The 21,528-nt window shown below is 30.6% G+C and overlaps 3 protein-coding genes across 3 annotated transcripts; 1 reads left to right on the plus strand and 2 right to left on the minus strand.

Annotated features, from left to right (window-relative positions):
• Positions 1–5,927: 5,927 nt before the first annotated feature.
• On the plus strand, positions 5,928–10,978 carry LOC137806420 (filament-like plant protein 7). The gene is made up of 6 exons (XM_068606537.2): positions 5,928–6,146; positions 6,947–7,056; positions 7,217–7,364; positions 7,537–9,754; positions 9,874–9,934; positions 10,242–10,978. The coding sequence occupies exons 2-6, from the start codon at positions 6,958–6,960 to the stop codon at positions 10,746–10,748; spliced, it is 3,033 nt and encodes a 1,010-aa protein (XP_068462638.1). The 5' UTR covers positions 5,928–6,146; positions 6,947–6,957; the 3' UTR covers positions 10,749–10,978.
• Positions 10,979–15,576: 4,598 nt separating this feature from the next.
• LOC137806421 (small ribosomal subunit protein uS9) lies at positions 15,577–16,326 on the minus strand. Its single transcript, XM_068606540.2, has one exon. It carries the CDS (start codon positions 16,258–16,260, stop codon positions 15,820–15,822), a length of 441 nt encoding a protein of 146 aa, XP_068462641.1. The 5' UTR covers positions 16,261–16,326; the 3' UTR covers positions 15,577–15,819.
• A 2,021-nt stretch (positions 16,327–18,347) lies between these two features.
• Positions 18,348–20,261, minus strand: LOC137806426 (caffeoyl-CoA O-methyltransferase). Its single transcript, XM_068606545.2, has 5 exons — positions 19,971–20,261; positions 19,783–19,862; positions 19,556–19,700; positions 19,055–19,186; positions 18,348–18,942 (listed from the first exon to the last, which is right to left on the minus strand). Exons 1-5 carry the CDS (start codon positions 20,061–20,063, stop codon positions 18,649–18,651), a joined length of 744 nt encoding a protein of 247 aa, XP_068462646.1. The 5' UTR covers positions 20,064–20,261; the 3' UTR covers positions 18,348–18,648.
• Positions 20,262–21,528: the final 1,267 nt, after the last annotated feature.

The following is a 21,528-nucleotide window of genomic DNA, read 5'->3' on the forward strand; positions in this document are numbered from 1 at the left end:
TTGTTATGATAACAATGATTAATAAGAAAACAAGTCAAAGAGTTTGTTGCTTCAATATTGGAAAAATAGGGATTGGGGATCATCTTTCTCACTCTTTTGAATTTTTGATTAGCATGACAATATTGTGTCATTTGATTGATATTGATGCCCGTATAAAAATCATTTATATTGATTCCTCGCATATAAAATTATTAAGATGTTTCTTAAATATTGATTCCTCGCATATTTATAAAACTTCGTATCATTAAGATTGGACGTTGATAGCAATTAACATTTGAAATTTATTCCTAGCATTCAAATATGTTAAGCATTATCATTTGGGTCAGGAACTTAGAAGTACTTTCTAGTCAAATCTAAATTTCGAGATCATGGTAAACTAGGCATTACAAACAAAACGACAATACCAATCACCAATCAAGAACAAAATATTATGTTTAGATATGACCACAATACATAAGAGTTTGAACAGATTACTCCCAATCCCAAAGGGTAGAAGTAGCCACACATGATGAATGTTACAAACAGGGAGAGCAAGAAAAGAAGATCCAAGATGTTTCTCCTTGACGATTGTCTCCTCTAGGGTTTCTAACACGTTCTATTCTCTCAATTGGATTACAATTCACTCAATGGTGTTTTTTTCTCAATCATCTGTGTCTAGGGTTGTGTCTCAAGCCTCCTATTTAACCTAATTTGCTTAGGCTAAGTGACTTATCGCTCAGGCATTATTGGGCTCGCCTGGGCGAGTTTCACATAAAAAGGCCTAACACTTCTGGAGCAATCTCGCTTGAGTGAGATTGAGATCGTTTGAGCGAGATCCACAAGTGGTGTCTGCCTTGGGTGAGTTTCGAAGAGCTTTGGTGAGTGCTGGTGCGTTCCAACTTTCTCTTTTTAGCTTTATATATTCTCCTTTTGTCCAATCATCTCCATTTGTTCCTAGATCCTGAAATTAACACAAATTTGGAAATAAATCGTTCTTATTCAAATTAAAATTACAAAATATATTAAAAGGTTAAATTCATAAATTAGGGGTTATTTTATGTTTATTTTATCAATTAATAGCCATAAGTACCTATATTTTAATATGAAGTATTCCTGAAATTTGACACTTATCAAAGACATACAATGACAATTCAATTCAGAATCATCGTCAATTCATCCAACATATGATAAAAATCGTTACAATAATCATCATTCAAAGTGGTATATGACAACAATTCTTGCCTCTTGCTAAAAGTATCTTATTTTCAACAACATATATTGAGGACAGTTTCATTAAAGAAAGTTTTAACTATTAAAATTTGTTTTGCATTAGTATAAATTTTAAAATTCGTATTCTTACCTTTATAAACCCACTTAATTCCGATTTTCTTTTCACTTCACAAAAAAATATTTCTCTAAATTCAAGCAACTGATCTAAATAATCAATTTTCTATAAAGACAAATGAAAAGGAAATTAAAAAATAAATACAAAAAATGTGAGGATTAATTCAGAAATATCTTGTTGAGATTCATATTTCGTCTGAATGCACCAAATTGTTTAATGGTACACGAGCGACTATCTTCAATAGAACTTTTGATGACATCCTTAAAGACTTATATCGTGTGAGAATCCACCTAAGTGACATTTCAAGCTTAGTAATGAAAACATTGTTTACATGTCTTCTTCGCTAGTTTAGGCGTTATTTACATAAATTAGTTACAATAGTTATGTCGTATAAATAAATAAAAAAATTAACAATAGTTTTGTCAACTAAGAGTTGTTGTCCAGTTGAATAATATAAAACTTAGTTGAGCGAGAGTTCATTAAAAACAAAACTTTAAGTTGCAATCTATGTTTTATAGTGAATTTTGTTATGAATGTAGTTGAAATTCGTTAACATTTCAATTGAATTGCACTATATATTTTTGTGTGTGATTCTTTTTATTCTACCTTAGTTTATATATTTTTGTGTGTGATTCTTTTTATTCTACCTTAATTTACCCTCCAACAATTTTCTTTTATGTGTTATTATTTGGTCGTTTGTGTGGTAGAAACTTCTATAGTAAATTTGTTTTGAGTTATTTCAAAACAACTAAAATGTCAAATTCTTTAAAATCTAATTTAAAAATAATTGAGAAGATGAAGGAATAATTTAAACATTAATTTTATGGAGGGGTGTGATATTAGCCGAGTTTATACCTAAGTGTCAAATTCACTGTATAGGTACGTTGGTGAAGTACCTTTTAGAAGAAGCAAAGAGAAACCCGTTCCGCCATAATTTTCTTCTTTTAATTCTCCCTTTGCAAAAAGAAAATGATAAACAAAAACCCTTTGTGACAAAGCATGCATTTCATGATTTTCAAAGTCAAAAGTATGATTGTTTATGTTCTTCACTTTTTTAAAGTTTATTTATTGCCATAGTAGCTTAACGTTGGAGGCAAAATGAAGAGTAAAAACATGGTAGTAACAGTTAATGAGCAATGCAATGAAACAATAACTAAAAGTAGCTAACATTTCTACCATAAAAAAATAAGTTTATAGACTAACTCTTTGTTATAATCAATCATTACATATAAAATATTATTCATTTTAAATTTTAATCTCAAAATTCCATCGTAATTTATTTTTAAAAAAATATTTCAAATATAAACTATCTATAATCTTAATTTCAAACAATTGAAACTAAATTCAACATAAAGTATAAACCATAAAGTATAAACCCTAAATTATATTTAACATAAAACATTATGAAACAACTAAGGAACAAGAAATGGTTGGTTAAACATTTGTCAACTCTCTTTTTCTTTTGTGTGTTCCGTTGGGCATGGGTCACATTCATAAGCAAAAGGAGAAGAAAAAGCTTTCATAGAAATCATCAATATTCTCGTAGATTTTCATGATTAAAGGGTTGGTTTTGATGGCAGTGTTACCATTTAATTCCCAATTAAAGATTATAAGATTAAGAAATTTGTTCAACCGGATCAAAGAAAAACAATTATAATTTTTAATAAACTTTAATCGATAATAAATAATGTAAATAATAGTGGGAAGTATTTCTCTTTTTTTTAATATTATGTTTATTAATGATAAAAAATTAGTATTATCATTTATTACAAATTATCGTGCATAATAATTTTTTCGACATATTGTCTCCCATGTAAAAGCTTAATTTTACAAAAAACTGTCATGTATTTGCGCTTTAATATTTTTCTACTGTTATAAATATTATTTAATTAAAAATAAATAATTATTACATATTTACATTGATGGTGTATATTCTCTATTAATAGATAATATTGTTAGCATAAAAAGATATATCTTAGAATATCATATTAATATTAGAATATTGTTAGATTGTCCAAAAAGCTCTAGTTGACTCACGAAAATATGTAGAGTCTAAAAGAGAAGATTAAACTATTCTTATAAGAATGTATGTTAAATTTAGTGTTATAATTATAAGAAAAGTATATTTAGAAGAAAAGATAATTTATGATGTGATCCTATAGCAAGAAGATCTATGTTACAATAAAATGAAGTTACTACAAGAGTTCAAGAGATGTGAAATAAAAAAAGACTTAAAAATAAAAATAAAAATGCAGAGGATATTAGAAGAAAATATGAAAAATATTTTTCTTAGTATTTTCTTTAACTTTTTTTGTGAATAAAAATATAGAAAATATGTTTTCATTCTTTCAAGAGTAGAATTTTAACACACTTAGTTTGAACATAAGGTTATTTCTAAAGAATAAAGACTTTGATTGGCAAATTTTGTTCACTAACTAATCAAGCCTTACACTCTTCTTATTCAATGCAGAGTTCTTGTTTGAAAAGGTATATGCACTAACTAAACAAGTTCTAAACTTTTTATATTCATTAGCTAGCCTAGGTAAGAGTGCATCATCTCACTTTTAACATGACTATATATGGAATAAGTAATTGTAGAGATTTTCTCTCAACCTTTATGAGTTATTTTTTAGGTATATTTCTCATTTCATTTTATCTTGAATTTTCTAAATACAAGTGGTGATTTTCCTTGTGCACTTATCTTTCTTTCAGAAAGTGGCATGTTTCTTCATATCTTTCCTCTTAGTGTATTTTGTGGCTCTTAATTTTCTAAGTGTTCTTACATTCTTATCTTATAAATTGAACCATACAAATCATGAATCCATGGTTTTTAATCATTTTCACCAATTGAATTTGATGTTATTGGTTTCTATTGCATAAGCTTAATTGAATCTACATTTTAATCAGTTCAAACTTCTTTTAATCTATTTCTTAATTGAATTAGCCAAATATAATAGGATGTTGATGGTTCATAATTGATTGAAAGTCATATTTGTTAGATTCTAACTTCTAACACACAAATAGACATTAATCAATTTATACATAGCAAGTTAGGTGCTATACAGAACAGTGTGTAACCTAAAAGACTACCAACCTTTACTAAAGTTATGACATATGAATAAAAGATCTACACACAACCGTCAATGATCATATTCAAAACACTTATAAATAGAAGTCAATCAAAGTAAAACCAACAAATGTTCCTATGTGAAATTATACTAAGTGTTGTTTAAGTTGATTAGTGTTACTAAGTGTAATTTCTTTAGATCGTCTAGTTGACGTAAAATAAATAGTGATCTTTCATTGTAAATTCTTCACTTTTGTGAAGTTCTCTCAAGCAAGGAATGTTTATTTTTATATCCTCTCTTGAGACTTATCCTTATATCTTCAAACATCATCTTTCTTTGTTGTAGTCAAAATTAACGATTATAAAATACTTATGAAAGTTAGAAATAATTTAATGTCTAAAATTACTTGTGATCTTATTTTAAAAGGAGATAAAGAAGGTAATCAGGGGTGACTTTCTTAGTTTTTGTAAGAAAAAAATAAAAGTGAAACGATAATTGTATAATATTCATATATACAATTTTTTAAGAGTTTCTTAAAGAATAATTGAATGTAACTAAATTGGAATTAAGCAATAAAAAAAATACTCGTACAATATTTATATTATACAACTTAATATTGCATTCTTATTTATTATTTAATTACTAGCGTATCAGACATAATTCGAAGTAATTCGATTCTTACTTATTTCACATTGAAATGGAGATGAAATCATTTTTCATTCATGCAAATCCACTCATAGATTCAAAATTGCACATATTAATAAATCAGCAAAGACCATTTATTTATTTATTCTAACAACAATTTCAAATCAGTTTGTGTCTGTTTGGTCACTTGCTCAATCTAAATAGAAGTATTGTCACTCAACCAACTTTTAGGCATTAAGGATATGTTCTCGGGAAAGAGAAAAAATACCTTTCTTTGTTTACTATTATTATACGATATTTTTGTGTGTGGTGTTTGGTTGATTAGTAATTTTTGAACAGATTCTGCACAGAATATATTTGCAATTATTGTGGAGTAGAAACAAATATAAAAAAAGGATGTTGTGGTACAAGAATATCTACACTAGTTTCATATCATTATTTCCTCCGAAGCTGGAGAAGATTTAACAGATAGCTAGACATTATGACCCACCTCTACCACTTCTGCTCAATTTCATCACTTCTCTTTCACTCCATCCAACATTCACAACTCACTTTCACTTTTCTTTTTATATCTCATTTTTAACCTTTTGGTTACATCATATTAGTAAAAGTGCTCAAAATTCTTCCCATCAAAATCCGATGATATTTTTTCATAAAAATTAATTATATATAAAACTAATTGTTTCAACAAATATTCTTAATATCATTTTTTATTCATTTATAATTATTTAATATCGACTAAAAATTCTTCTCCTCAAAACTTTATGATTTTCCACACAAAAATTACAAACCAACTCACATTACTTACTTTTTTTTCTCACCAATAGTTTCGAACATTTTTTCCACCAAACCTTCCATAGATATTTTGACCCGAAGGATTTTTAACCTTTGAGTCCTTTTTAATAGGATAATACAAATATATATATATATACCTTTGAGACAAGGATTCGTAGGTGTCGGTGCAAAGGGTAAGCATCCTATGACATCCGTTGGGATTTTTCTCATGACTTATCTGTCTGTTCTTTTTCATTCACCTCCAACTCCCATTGGTAGCTAGTTGGAGTTTTAAGAGTGCTTTTTTAACTCTTGTTCATGCTAAGTTCTGCCAGGTACAACAACCTTTTTTTTCTTCCCTTTCAATTGTTCTCATTATCTTAATAATGTGTTTTCTGCTGCTTTTTATACACTGTTTTCATCTGCCATGAACACTGGGTATGATTACCATTTTACTAACATTAGCTTAGAACTGTATGGAAAGACCAAAGTAAACACCAATTAATGCAGAAACGTGGACGTGTGAAAACATGTATGTATGTTAGTCCAAGTATCCATGTTAGATAATTCAACATTATCAACTGAGTTTTGAATTTCAGCACGAAGAAAAACAAAAGGAATGGGTATTGAGTGCTAGATTTCATTGGTGGGTCTTAATAATTTCAGAATATTAACAGAACGAAGATCACTGAAGCTGATAAAGTTCTTACAGTATATTTAGGATCCCATTCGATTAGATTTAAGCACACTTCTTTTTTGCACTCGTAACAATTCTTTTGAGTTGGTTTTTACTTTTTGGCAATTCAGAGCTAATTACCGCTTCATCCAGTCAAAAGGTTAACCACAAAGGATGAACTTTCACAATGATTCAAATGATTGATAAGATGTCAGTAAAACTGTTGAGCAACACTGTAGTTTTTCTCGCTTATCTTCAAATTATTTTAATGGGTGGAATGAATCTTGAACTTCGTGCACATGTAACCTGAACCCATATTTCTTTGGTTTAGTCTTTTTTTTTTTTCTGTTGTATTGAAACTTTTAGGATCAGATAGAGAAACCAGTGCAGGAAAAGAAATTACTTTTATTGATTGTTACCATTCAATAGCATGAAAATTTTGTCTTGGTTCTTGAATAGTACCTGAAATCATGAACCACAAGCCGTGGCTTTGGAGGAAAAAATCTATGGAGAAAACAATCTTGGCAGGGGACAAAGTTGTCAGTCCTTCTAGACCCATTGAAGAAGAGGTACTCAAAGTTTGGTTATCTATTCTCTCTTTTTTTCATTTTTCTACAAATCATCAGAAATGTTGATTACTCCCTGCTTAGTTTTGCCGAGGTGTTGATACTGGATCTGAATTCATACAAAAAATGCTTGATCTGACAGACGGTAATCTATCTTTTTCAGGTATACAAACTTCCATTAACTAAAGAATCTGGATCGGAAAGATCATCAAAAAGTCTGAATGAGAAGTTGGCAACAGTCCTTCTTGATTCTCATTCTGGAGATGACCCTTTAGCAAAACATGTCCAAAAGTCTCAACAGGAAATTAAAGGTATCTTATTGTCACATTTTCCTCCACCTTCTTTTACCACCATTATGGTGCTTCTTTAGTGATTTCTTTTTTAATGAGTGTTTTCTGCTCATACCCTCATCTTCCTACACGATTTTGATTCTTATCTTTCAAATCTTTTGATTAAAAGTATATATATAAATATTATATATAGGCAAGGACAAGACAAAACAGGAAGTAAAACCTGTTAAAGACTTCAATGAAAAAGCGTCTACTGTGACTGTTTCTCCTGTAGATGCAACATTGAAGGAACATTTGCAGCCACCAAGCTGTGTTCAAGAAGAACAAGAGAAAAAATTGAGTGGCGTCATTCCAAAGATATCAATAGAGGATGAGAAGATTCAGAAAGAATTGGAAGAGAAATTGAGGAAAACAAGTAAAATGATAGATGACCTAACTGCCGAGAATACTCATCTTGCTAATGCCTTGCTAACCAAGGAAAAATCAATTGGGGACCTAGTAAAATGTAAGCAAGAAGCAGATGCTGAGTTTAGTACATTGATGACTAGGTTAGACACCACAGAAAAGGAAAATTCTTTCCTAAGATATGAGTTTCACGTGCTGGAGAAGGAACTTGAGATCCGGAAAGAGGAGACAGACTATAGCCGTCAGTACGCAGATGCCTCTCATAAACAGTACCTTGAGTGCTCTCAGAAAGTGTCATATTTAGAAGCTGAGTCTCAAAAACTCCGTCTTATGCTACAAAAAAGATCACCTGGTTCTGCTGGTGTGGTGAATATGAAGAATGAAGTTGGAATGATGAGAAGAAGAAAGTCAAATTCCAACAGGGAATTGATCTACAAAGACAATGATGCTGATGTATCTGAGAAAAGTTTCTCCTTAATGATGAGACGCTTGCAAGATCTGGATGAGGAGAACAAGGCTCTCAAAAGAATTTTAACCAAGAAAAACTCTGAACTAGAATCTTCAAGACTTATGTATGCTGAAACAGCTTCCAGATTATCACAGGCTGAGATTCTACTTAGAAAGGTTTCTGAAAATCAGAAGTGTGTGGAGCTATCTCGGTGTTATCCCACATCAAATGAACTTCCTTTGATGTCAAACTGTGACATTTATAGTGATGATGAGGCTATCTCTTCTGGATCCTGGGCGAATGCTCTTATTTCAGAACTTGAACATTTAAGAACTTCAGAGGCTAAAGTTCGTAAGAGCAGTAAAGCCACTGAAGTTTCAGACATGAGTTTCATGGATGATTTTGTTGAGATGGAAAAACGAGCTATAGTTTCTATTGATACACCTAAAGGAGGATGCTTCTCTGATATAAGTGGTAGGGAGCTAGTGCCAGTTGAACAAGATCTTCTTGGCTTCAGTGAGAGGAAAAAGGAGATCCAATTCAAACATACAACTGAAAAATCATTTGACTGGCTTCAGATTGTTTTGAATGCAATCTTAGAGGAGAAAATCGTATCAAAACGAGGTCTTCATGAACTGTTTTATGACATAAAAATTGCTTTGGATTGCATGAATCATCCAACTGCTTGCAAACCTGATACAGAAGCAGAAAACAAGCAACGCCTCAATTCTAATTTGAGAAAGTCAATCCACAGGATTATCAACCTCATTGAAGGTATTGCTCCCAAGTCATTTATGTGCAACAATTGTCCAGATTGCTTGGGGGAGAATAAGCATTCAGACATATCCCAGTCACCAACACCCAAAGACTATTTTGTTCATGTTTTCCAATGGAAAGTAACAGACTTAAATCCTCTCCTGCACCAACTTGTTCACACCTGCAAAGATTTGTTGACAGGGAGAGCTGACTTTGAAAATTTTATTGGGGAAGTAGCATTTGCTTTGGACTGGAGCGTTAATAACTGTGCCACCTCCACAAATGCTGCAATTGCGAGGGATAAGATCAAGAAGCATTTTAGCAGTCATTTTTCACAAAATGAAAATAAAATAGATGACGAAGATAAACAGTCTTCTCAATCAGCTTCATATGTATATCTAGAAGATCAGTGTGAGCTCTTGAACACAAAGAATAGTCAGTGTGATCTCCTTGAAGATATTAGAAAGTTAAAAGATGACTTGAGGAATGCAAAAACTGCGAAGAAAGACTTGGAACAAAAGCTGATGTCAGTAACTGATGAGAGTCAGAACTTGACAAAACAATGTCAAGGAGCACAGAATAACATCAGAGGTTTAGAATCAGAAATAGAGACACTGAAAGATCAGATTGAGAAACAAAAGATCGTAAATGAAGATCTTGATACACAGCTTACAATGGCCCAGGCCAAGTTAAATGACATTTTTCAAAAGTTTTCGTCTTTAGAAGTTGAATTAGAGGATAAAAATAACTCCTGTGAGGAATTAGAAGCGACATGTCTAGAACTTCAACTCCAATTGGAGAGGTAAAGATTCTATTCTTTTCCTCTCTTACAAGTTACCTGGTTTCTAATCCCACTACAATTTTCTTTAGCCATGCATGCACTATGAATCTGACTTTGAGAACATGAAAAAATATTTACAGCATTGCAAAGAAGGAATCTCCAACATATGGCAGATACGAAGTAGAAAAGATATACCAAACTGTAAGTAGTTCAACTCCCAGCTAATTCTATATGTATCATGTATGACTATGACACTGTTATCTTAAACTGTTATCATTGACTCTGGTAGGTTCTGTACTTTGCAAGGGCATGCATTCTTTTGGCATTATCATTCATCAATTTGAATCAGAAATGAATAACTCATGCATATTTGTTATAAATAATGGATGGGTTGGAATATCAACTGATTATCTATTCATTAACAACAGAAATTACTTCTTATACTCATGTTCCTTTTTGAAGGGTAATTCTATCAACTTTTGAACACTTAAATAAATATGTAATTCAGGGCTGGGAGATCACAACAGCTTCATCAAAGTTGGCAGAGTGTCAAGAAACCATCTTAAACCTCGGGAAACAACTCAAGGCACTTGCTTCATCTAGTGAAGTCTCAATTTTTGACAAGGTTGTCTCCACAGCTAGTACTGTGGCCAATCCAACCCAGAAGAAGAACTTGATCAAACGATCCTCTCTACGCAATCAAATGCAAGCTGAGGATGAAGCTAAAGGAATTATCTATAAGTCTGTCCAAAATGAAGAAAGTAGGAGAGAAGAAGATGTGCAGATGCCACCCCTTGTTCAATCTGAAACCGAAAACTCTTTGCAAAGTCCTAATAACTTGGTTAATTCTCCAGAAACAAGTCTCACTTCAGAAAAAAATGAAAGAAGCAAAGGCACAGGATCAATGGCAATGGTGGCCGGTAAGAAACAAGTAGGCTTTGGTTTTCTGAGAAAACTGCTGTCAAGACAGAAGAAAGGGAGGGCTAAGGGAACCAAGTTATTAGCCAAAGCATGACTAAGAAGGATCTTGCACAGAATATTAAGACATGCTTATGCTATAACATGTTTTTTGTGTTTTGTTAGATTCTAGTGTAACATAACATGTTTAATCCGTTTTCTTTGATTGGAGATGATTGAGGTTGGAAGTTGAAAGCAAAGGTTTGGTGTTGTAAATATAACTGATGTAAATATGTGTATGGAATGTTTTTTTGTTTGCTTTTATTATAAGATGATATTGTTTCCTTTTTACAAACAGCTCAAATTCTGTTCAAATAACTTAAATCATTGATATAATTTTTAGTTTTTTTTAGACAACTGCAATTTTAATTTTAATTTATGGAAATGGATAAATTTTTAAGAAAATTTACCCAAGTGAAGTAAGTCCTGTTTTTTTAAGTATGTATTTAAAATAAATTGTGCTTTTTCATTTGACAGAAACATTTTTTTTAAATATATTTTTATAATTTAATTAATGGATTAAAATTTAAATATTATATTTTTCAAGATAGTCACATATATTTTTTTTAATCAATAAAATTCACTTATATAATTTTAATAATCAAAACATCCAAGAAAAAAAACCTCAAAATAAAAAAAATATATACTTATGTAAAATTTAAGAAAGCACACAAAATTTGAAAATGTATAAATTAATCTTTTTAATTTATTAATCAAATTATTATAAAAAATCTATAAAAAAAATGCTTATATAAAAATTTTAAAAAAATATAAAAGATTTAAAATTTTCATTAATCAAATTATTAAAAAACATTTAAAATAAATAAATAAATATATATAAGGTTTTTTTTCACAACTTTCAACTACATGACATTGTTTATTAAGTCTAGGTCAAGTAGTTTCTTTCTAAAGTTGAGTAAAACAAAAGTTCTAACACAATTTATTGCAGGACTGACGCTTTTTCAAAAAATTTGTAAACAAGACATTTTGCTTTTTTCAGAAAATTTGTAAAGAAGTTGTTTGAATGCAATAGTCTAAGTGTGTGAAACAACATTAGGTGTTTTCTACAAAGGGATGAACATTCTGTGGATGCATAAAATAAACATTTATAACTATTTGATGTGTATCATGAAATGCTTTAAAGTTATCGTCTATCAAACAAAGTATACTTATTTTTTAATTAAAAACTTATTTGACAAATATAAAAGTTTGTATTTGTCCAAGCAAAAGCTTATCAGATGAAGTAAGTATGTGTATGTTTATCCAAGAAAAAGCTTATCAAACAAAATATATTTATTGTCTGTTCGAGCAAAAACTCATTATATGAAACCTATAACCAAACCTCTTGTGTATGTTTGTTCGGACGAAGTCTTTGCATCGATTGAGATTTTATGCTTATAAAATCATGTTTTATACTTTGTTGTTAAGCACATAATCAAAACTAAAGGTAAGGTCTATTAAATGTTGATCTAACAAAAACTAAGGAAAGTCACTAAAACATTTTCACTTGAGTGAAACTATTTCGTGCAAGCGAGACCAACTTTCTTCATATTGAAATCTTCTTATTACCTAAGCGAGAAACAAAGCTCCAACAAGAATGCACTTCCTCAAAAACATGTTTAAAGTAATGTGAATATTTTTTTTAGGATGTTTTCTAGTATGGTTGAACCCAAGAGAGAAACATGTGAAAATGAAGACGAGAAGGGTAGAATGTTCATATTCTTTGTTGGTTCACGTTTTGGATGTGTTTAATGGTTGTCACGAGTAGTTAAATCTCTTTTGGGATCTAACAAAAACTAAGGAAAGTCACTAAAACATTTTCACTTGAGTGAAACTATTTCGTGCAAGCGAGACCAACTTTCTTCATATTGAAATCTTCTTATTACCTAAGCGAGAAACAAAACTCCAACAAGAATCCACTTCCTCAAAAACATGTTTAAAGTAATGTGAATATTTTTTTAGGATATTTTCTAGTATGGTTGAACTCAAGAGAGAAACATGTGAAAATGAAGACAAGAAGGGTAGAATGTTCATATTCTTTGTTGGTTCACGTTTTGGATGTGTTTAATGGTTGTCACGAGTAGCTAAATCTCTTTTGGGATCTAACAAAAACTAAGGAAAGTCACTAAAACATTTTCACTTGAGTGAAACTATTTCGTGCAAGCGAGACCAACTTTCTTCATGTTGAAATTTTCTTATTACCTAAGCGAGAAACAAAGCTCCAACAAGAATCCACTTCCTCAAAAACATGTTTAAAGTAATGTGAATATTTTTTTAGGATATTTTTTAGTATGGTTGAACCCAAGAGAGAAACATGTGAAAATGAAGACGAGAATGGTAGAATGTTCATATTCTTTGTTGGTTCACGTTTTTGATGTGTTTAATGGTTGTCACGAGTAGCTAAATCTCTTTTGGGATTGAATATAATTATCAAACTCTTTCATATTTCGATTGGTTCATATATATATATAGTTGTTCTTCATGGTTATATGTCTTGGTGCTCTTATTGTTTTATTAATGCTTGATTTTGATTTTATCAATCTTGTCCTGATGTAAAAACTGTTGACCTTGAAGATCAAAGTTTCATTTGATGTTTCCAAATCCTACATTGAAAATTGTCAGAAATGTGTGTCAAGGTAGATTTTGATGTAATTTTTTTTTTCTTTCTAATGCATTATGATCTAAGTCCTCTCTAAGAAATGTTTTAATTTCCAAAATTGCTAAGTATTTTTAATCTATTGATTTATGATATCAACATGTTAAAATTACTTGACCTTTTTTTTCTGTTTTTAAAAGATTTTATTTGTCAAAATTGTTACTCTCTATTTAGTAAAATCAACAAGTTATTTCAAAAAATGAATTTGTTTAAAAGTTGTTGATTTTCTATGTTAAGAGAAACCAGTTTATTATTTCGAGAAAATAACTTGATGAATCTAGCTATTTTTCTGTTCTTGTAATAAAATTGTTTTAAATGATTAAACCATTTTTGTCTTTAATAAAGAAAACTTTAAAAAGAGCTTTAGTTGTACATTTCAAGTTACGAAAATTAATCAGAGAGAACAATTATTTTGCTTCTGAAATCTTGGAGAAACTCTTTGCTATTCTTGGATTATTCTTGTGTTGAAAAGAAGTTGCATTTGATTTTGTACAACATTGGTGTTACTTGTTGTTTCATAGGTGTTATCAACCTTTTCTACATCTTCAAGTTTGTGGTGGGTTGTTTTGTGTGTATAAGTATAGGTTCTCCTAGAGTTTTTTAGAATTATTCTCTTGATTGTATAACTTTTTTATCTTGTGTTTAATGAATTCGTTTTATGTGAGTCTTTTTATCCCTCTTTTTACTGTTTCAATTTGCTGCATATATGATATTCATTGTATTTCAATTGATTGAATTAATATAAATCCGATTGATATCATTTATAATCGGTTGAACAGAATAATAAATCAATTGATTTTATCATAATTTCTAATTTGACTTCTAGTTTTACGAAAATCTTTTGAAAAAAAATTATTCTCCTCTTGTTTTCGACCATCTATTCTAACAAAAACATGAGTTATAACTGGAAACTATTTCTTAGATTTGGATCTGAATGATATTACTTGATATATTAATAGTCTAGGAATAAATCTTAGTATGTTGATCGTTTTAAAGCTAAATTTTAATGTTGAATGAATTGATATATGTTTCGGGAATCAATATGTAATCAATTTGTTTGAGAATTCTATACTTGAGGAATAAATATAGATGATGAGTGAGTGTTGCATTCAATCTAATAGTTGTGGTGGAAGTTGAGACCTTAAACAATATTCCTAGAAAGTCTATTGAGCTCCTAGACGGTCTTTTGAGACACTAGACGATCTATGACCCGAAAATTATATGTGAAGTTTATATTCTTATGTTTTGATGATAATAAAAATCAATTGAATTACCTACTTGTATCTTGAAAGTTCTAAGCAATGTTTCTACAACTGCAATACTCAATAGACTCAATGATTGTTTATAACATATGTTCGTGATAGATGATTTAATAAGACATGTTAATTGCATAATAGAATAAAATTCATACTCAATGTCTTATTTGTGATTTAAATAATATTTTAAATGATAGTTAAAATCTTATATATATATATACTAAACATGAGTTCAATCAAAGAAATATTTTATTCAAAAATAAGAATATTTTACTCTATGTATTTTGTGTAATGACTCTATTCAACCTTGCTTTTTTTATATATTTCTAAAATCTCTTTTCCTAAACAAATTTGTTCAAATTAAATATTGTAAATATATTGTAAATATCTCTAATTTTTTTTTAAGAGTATTATCTAGAATCACGTATTATAAATATTTCTCTTCATTTTAATAAATATATCATTACTTTTTTTTAATTTAAGTATAATTTTTTTTTAATTTAACCGAGTCTTCATGTCCATGTCATGTCCATTATAAGTAAGCTCACGCTATATTTTAACTTTTAAACCATAATATAAACCTAAATTTGCAGATTTAAACCACTAAAAAATTGCATTACTATAAACCTCTTCGTGCCTGTGATTTGTTGCGATAAAATAAAGGACCCTGTATCTCTAGATACCTTTGGGTCCTTGTTACATTCATGGTACTTAATATGAAACGATTCAAGAATCCCATCTGTAAAACGAGTTCCGTTGAATGAATTCTAAGAATCCCAATTTCAATATAGGTTTAAAAATTACTTATTGACGATTTGATCCCAATTCAGTTACAATTATTTCAATAAAAATAAGCTCAACCAATAAATTATAAATTAGGCACTCATCATCTAAATTCAAGGAACAACACGCACCTTGTGCCAAGCACACAACCTTATACTCAAAAGATTAAAACACTCGTAAGAAAAAAAAAGTTATCAGTACTAAATGGCGTTTAATTCCAACATTCCCAGAACAAGGGGTAAACAATTTAACTCCATCATGCACAAGCAGAAAACCAAGATTTCAATTCGTCCCTATTAAATAAAAATATCCAACCATCCAACAAATAAGAAAAAGCCATCAAAATTATAGAACTACCAAAATCACCAACAAAATTGTTTTCCACAGCATAAAACATGAACCGAAACAAAACACGAAAACACCTTCCTCCTCTCTCAACGGTAAGACTTCTGGAACCTGGCTCTGGCACCGCGACCACCGAACTTCTTAGGCTCGCAGCGCCTGGGGTCCGCAACGAGCAACGTGCGGTCGTAGCGAACGAGGATGTCCTTGATCTCCTTCTTACTCTGTTCATCGACATACTTCTGGTAGAAGGCGACGAGAGCCTTGGCGATGCTCTGACGAATGGCGTAAATCTGGGAGGTGTGGCCACCGCCCTTGACGCGGATTCGCATGTCCACGCCGGCGAACCGGCTCTTCCCGAGAAGAAGGATCGGCTCAAAAGCCTTGAACCGGAGGATTTCCGGTTCGACGAGCTCGATGGGGCAGCCATTGATTTTGATGAGACCGCGCCCTCGCTTGCAGTAGGTAACGGCCACCGCGGTCTTCTTGCGACCGAAGCATTGCACCTGCTCCAGCTCTTGCCCCTGCGACATTGTTCTTGTTTCACTCTCCCAAAAACCCTAATTTCGCACACTCACTCAAATGGGATTTGGAAAGGGCCCGGTGGGAGATTATATACCGTTATGCTATCAGGGTTTTTGGACCAATAAAAATGGCCTTTGCTAATCACACATGGGCCTAGCCCAAAACTTTACAGCCCAATACCTATATAACTCACATGTTGTCAAAACTATTAGACTCCCTTAATATAATTTAATTTTATAATGTTTTTGGATGAAAGAATTTAAGAGAATAATTCATTTATTTGATAAATTAAATTATTTTTGGAGTAAATGAGTTGTTTGGACGAGGAAAATAAAAGAAAATTTTAGAAAGTATTTTAAATAATTAAAATAATAAAATTTTAAATTCACTAAAAAGGAAAAAATTGAAATTCCATAATTAATAATTTTTTCTTTATAACACATGTTGAAAAGAATTAAATTGCTAAATATTATTTAAATATTTAAATTTGACTAATATTCGTTTGTAAAGTTTAATTTTAAAATTTATATTTTAAAATAAATATTTTTGGAATGAAATTTTATCTTAAAAGAATAATTCAATTACTTTATCGAAATAACAAATTTGAAATACAAAATATTTTTATTATTCTATATATAAAAAAATATTTAAAAAATCAATCATAAATCATTTTAATTTCTTGAAATTGTTGAAATAGCTAGATGAAATGCAATGTTAAGCTCTATGCACATAAACACAACCAATGGATTTTTTCCAACCTTGGTAAAGAAAAGGTATCACTCTGTACTCTTCTTTATATAGAGTAAACAATATGGTTTGTCTTTCTAATTATGCTAGTTAACTAAAATAAATTAATATGGGTATGCAATGGGTCGCATCTGGTAGAATTGAAGTTAGGGCTAAATATGTTTTTCTTTTATTAATTTTTAAATTTTTCATATTTATAATAAAGAAATTATTAAAATATATTTATTATTTTTTTATATGATAAATAAAATGTTAAAATATTTTATACTGATTAATCTTTGATATACATATTATAATACAGATTATACAATAAAATTTCGTTTATAACATTAAAAAAATTCTGATAAATATCTATTTAAATAGTTTCCTTAATACATGTATAAAAAAATATAAAATTTAGAATATAAGTAAAAATAAATTTTAAGAAAAAATATATATTTAACTCTTAAAATTATTAAAAAAATAATTAAATAAAATACAATAACTTGAAAATAAGAGAGCTATAGGTAGGAATATGTTTGGTAGAAAGTAGGAAAGGTATTGAAGGCGAAATCAAAAGGTGAACAAAAATAAAAATTCCGGAAATAATTTCTGAGTGTTTTTTTTTTTTTTTTTTTTTGCATACTTTCAATGTGTCAATTAACCAATTAAAGTGAATCATATACTAAAACCCAAAAAGTAAATGATTGAACAGTTAAAGTCATTCAATACTAGTTTATTTCCTTTTCTTTTAGTACAGGAATTATGGGCAATTTTATTCCATAATATTGAGAGTCCACTTGGAAAAGTGATTCTTATATTCTATGCAACATTTTTCTTGCTTAAATCTGCTAATACATCACCAATTTCATCTCCATCTCTCTTCATGAAAACCAGTTGAGTTGGTTCAACTCATTTTGTCAATAGTTCAGTCCTTAAAAATCTCATTTCCGATGTATTCAACTCTTTAATTATTTTTTGGTCATCAACCCTCATCACAATAACTACACAAGTCAACATTACCTAAAAAAGCCTGTGTATGGATCTTTCAACCAATTTTTTTCATAAAATCTTTTAAAAAAATGAAATTAACTTCTGATTTTTTAATGTGTTTATTTTTCTTTTCCGATGTTCTTATGAAAAATTGTACAAAGAGAACTCAAGATAAAGAGTACCATATCAATGAAGTCCAAAATGAGAGAAAATGAATCTTTTGATAGTACCTAAAAAAAACTCACTCCTATTTTACAACCCATTTTATTACTTTTATATTTAATAATTTAATTTATATTTTAATTAAATAACTTAATTTCATATATTATTATTATTTATGATTGTTATAAAAATGTAAAATATGAAGATTGGTGTAAAAACATCTTTATCCTTTTTTATTTGAAACAGAAGTTCTTGATCCACCCTCTCCTCAACATATGCATCATTTCCTGATAATTGGCTTCACAAATCAACCAAATTGGTGGAAATACATGAAATAAGATAAAAGTCACTTGGCAATTGCATATGAATAATAGAGAAAAATACAGACACAAATCTTGCAGAAAAGTAAAAGAAAAGTATACATTGCTTTTAAATCCATTAGCTGCAACTCAATGATCACCAAAGCAATCATCATCATGAGGCGTGAAGAAGAAGCAGAGCAACAACAGAAGCAATCACTTGATCCGGCGGCAGAGAGTGATTCCATCACCAACCGGAAGCATGCAAATTTCGATCCTGGGGTCCAAAGCCAAGGACTTGTTGAGCTCCAACACGAAGTCCCTGTAGTACCTAACATACTTCCTGAGAGGAGCATCAGGGGGTGCCACCACAGAACCGTTCCATAGGGTGTTGTCGTACCCGATCAAGCCTCCAACTTTGACAAGCTCAATCAACCTTTTGTGGTAGTTGATGTAGTTGTCCTTGTCGGCATCCACAAAGATGAAATCATAGCTCCCATGGTTCTTCTCCTGCATTCACACACACAATAACCACTCAGTTACCCTCTTTTCACTCCTCCAACCCGTGTTTCTTTTTCATCTTGCAATTGGGACAGGGAAGATAAGAGATTAAAAAGCTTACATCTGTAATCATCTCATCGAGAACTGGAAGAGCAGGACCTTCTCTGAATTCAATTTTGTGGTCAACACCAGCTTTTTTAATTACAGGCAAACCCAGCTCGTAATTCTCCCTGTTAATGTCCATGGCCAAGATCTGCGCAAAATATAAGCAGTAATCCAGGGATTAGACATTTCTCTTATCAAATGATGCCAAAATTGGACCCATTTGATGAGTAAGTGTGTGATTAGATTGAAATTTGAAGCTTGTGAAAAAGTTAAACAAAACTTTTCACGTACAAGGCTGATAACGAAGCTTTTTGAAGTAAAAAGAAAAATTGTGAGTTATGTAACTTATATCCAAACCTGGTACTATATTCACTTACTCTTTCCCAAACCTGATCAATAACTACCCACTTGACTATGCTATAATTGCATAGAAAATGGTTTTGTCAGGAAATTATGCTTTGATAGAGAAAAAACTAGATTCATTATTATTGGTGGTGCTAAACTCTGTTTTTTATACCTTTCCATCGTCAGGAAGAGCGAGGGCAGTGGCAAGCAGTGAATACCCAGTGTAGACACCAATTTCCATGGTATTCTTGGCATTGATAAGCTTAAGGAGCATGTTCAAGAACTGTCCTTCGTCTGCAGAGGTAGTCATGATGTTCCTGATGTTGTTTTCAGCAAATCAGCAACCTTGAGCAGAGAAAGCAAGCAACAGGTGTGAATTGAACAAAGAATTACACATACCATGGGTGCTTTGCTGTCAACTCTCTCAATTCTTTCATGGAATCAGGTTCTCTTGGGTAGACACTGGTCTCCAGAATATACTGCACACAGCATAGCCAAATAACCATTTTGTCAAGATCCCATAGTTGACATGTTACAAACATTTGGGGGGCAAAATCAGGAAAAAAGAAAAATGCAATTGGGTGTACCTGGTAAAGAGCATCACTCTGGAGAAGGCTCTTGTGACCAACCTCTTGGTGCCTTCCAGCTTCAGTTTGGTTTTGTTCACCGTTGTTTGCCATTGCAATGTCTTCTTTGAATGAGTTGATGAGTTAATGGGAGCTTGAAGTGGTGGGGGTGGTGAAGAGTGGTTAATATAAGGAAGCAAAACCGGTTGGGTGAATGGAAAAGGACAATGGTGTTTGGTTGAACCGTTTGGGGTCCGGTCCGGGGTAGGTGAGGTTTGTCTAATACAATGAGCATGGTCAAGGCTATGGTTTGCATAATTTGTTGGTGGAGAGATAATTTTGATTTATGAAAAAATAGGTTATTTATGACGTCATTTTAATGAATTAGGATGTTTTATATGATGTTAAAAGTTTGGTGATTGAAGTGTAGTTTTACCAAAAGTGTTTTTCAGTTATTTATTATGCTTTGATAATACGTCATAATTCAGAAAGGTGGTGGTGGGAGGTCCCACGCATGGGCATGGATGGCTATTGAAGTTGGTGTGGGGTTGGTGAAGTTACTGTGTTGGTTGTCTTCCAAACTTTTTTTCTATTTTCAGTTTACCAAATTCATCAACACGAATTTAGAGTACAATACTCCACCAAATTATAATTAGAAAAAAATATATTAAAATTTTAAAATTGAGATTTTTAAAATTACATCATTTTTTTAAACTTGTATCTTTAATTGTATAGTTATCCAGAAAAACAATCTTCAAAATTTATGAATGTGATTTTCCAAAATATAGGAATGTGATTGAGGTGTGTTTCCTACGCTAATCTTATTGGGTGCAATTGCATGCAAGACATGGTAGTTGTTTTGGAAAAGGTTCATCATTAATGTCCATACAAATCATGAACAATGAAGATTTTCTTTTGCATTAATTATTTTTTTAGTTTTTATTATTTACAGTAAATTACTTATGAAATAATGATGATAAAAAATTAAAAGTGTTTTTTATTATATATTTATAAAAATCAACGTCAAATTTCTTTTTATATTTTATTATAATTTTATTTTTTATATTTTAATAACTATTTTTCATTACAATAATTGTTATGTAATTTTTTTAATTATATTAATTATTCTTTACTATCATAAAAAATGTAGACATATGTTTTTATTAATAGGTATAATTACCTTTTTGATCCTTACATTTATGGTCGATATTCAATTTAATACAGTAGTTTTTAAAAAAAATTATTTGGTCCCAAAGTTTTTCAAAAAAAATCTACAATTTGGTCCCTTTTGTTAATTTTCCACTAATGGCGTTAATTGGTGATGATGTAAAACACAATATGTCAAATTTATGTATAACTACACTCTACGTGTAATCGCCTTCTCTTCCCTCCATCCATTCTCCCTATCCTATTAGAGTCTTGCATCAACACTTCTCATGTTTCTCTAGCATTGAATCAATTATTCACACCAAACAATTTGCAGATGTGGATGAATTATATGAATTCAGTATGGTACGTCATCATCAATGCCAAAGACATATTATTAGAACTCCAATAGTTGTTCAGGCCCTCCCAGTCC

Source organism: Phaseolus vulgaris, chromosome 3 (genome assembly GCF_051622355.1).
Source record: "Phaseolus vulgaris cultivar YP4 chromosome 3, ASM5162235v1, whole genome shotgun sequence".
NCBI lineage: Eukaryota > Viridiplantae > Streptophyta > Magnoliopsida > Fabales > Fabaceae > Phaseolus > Phaseolus vulgaris.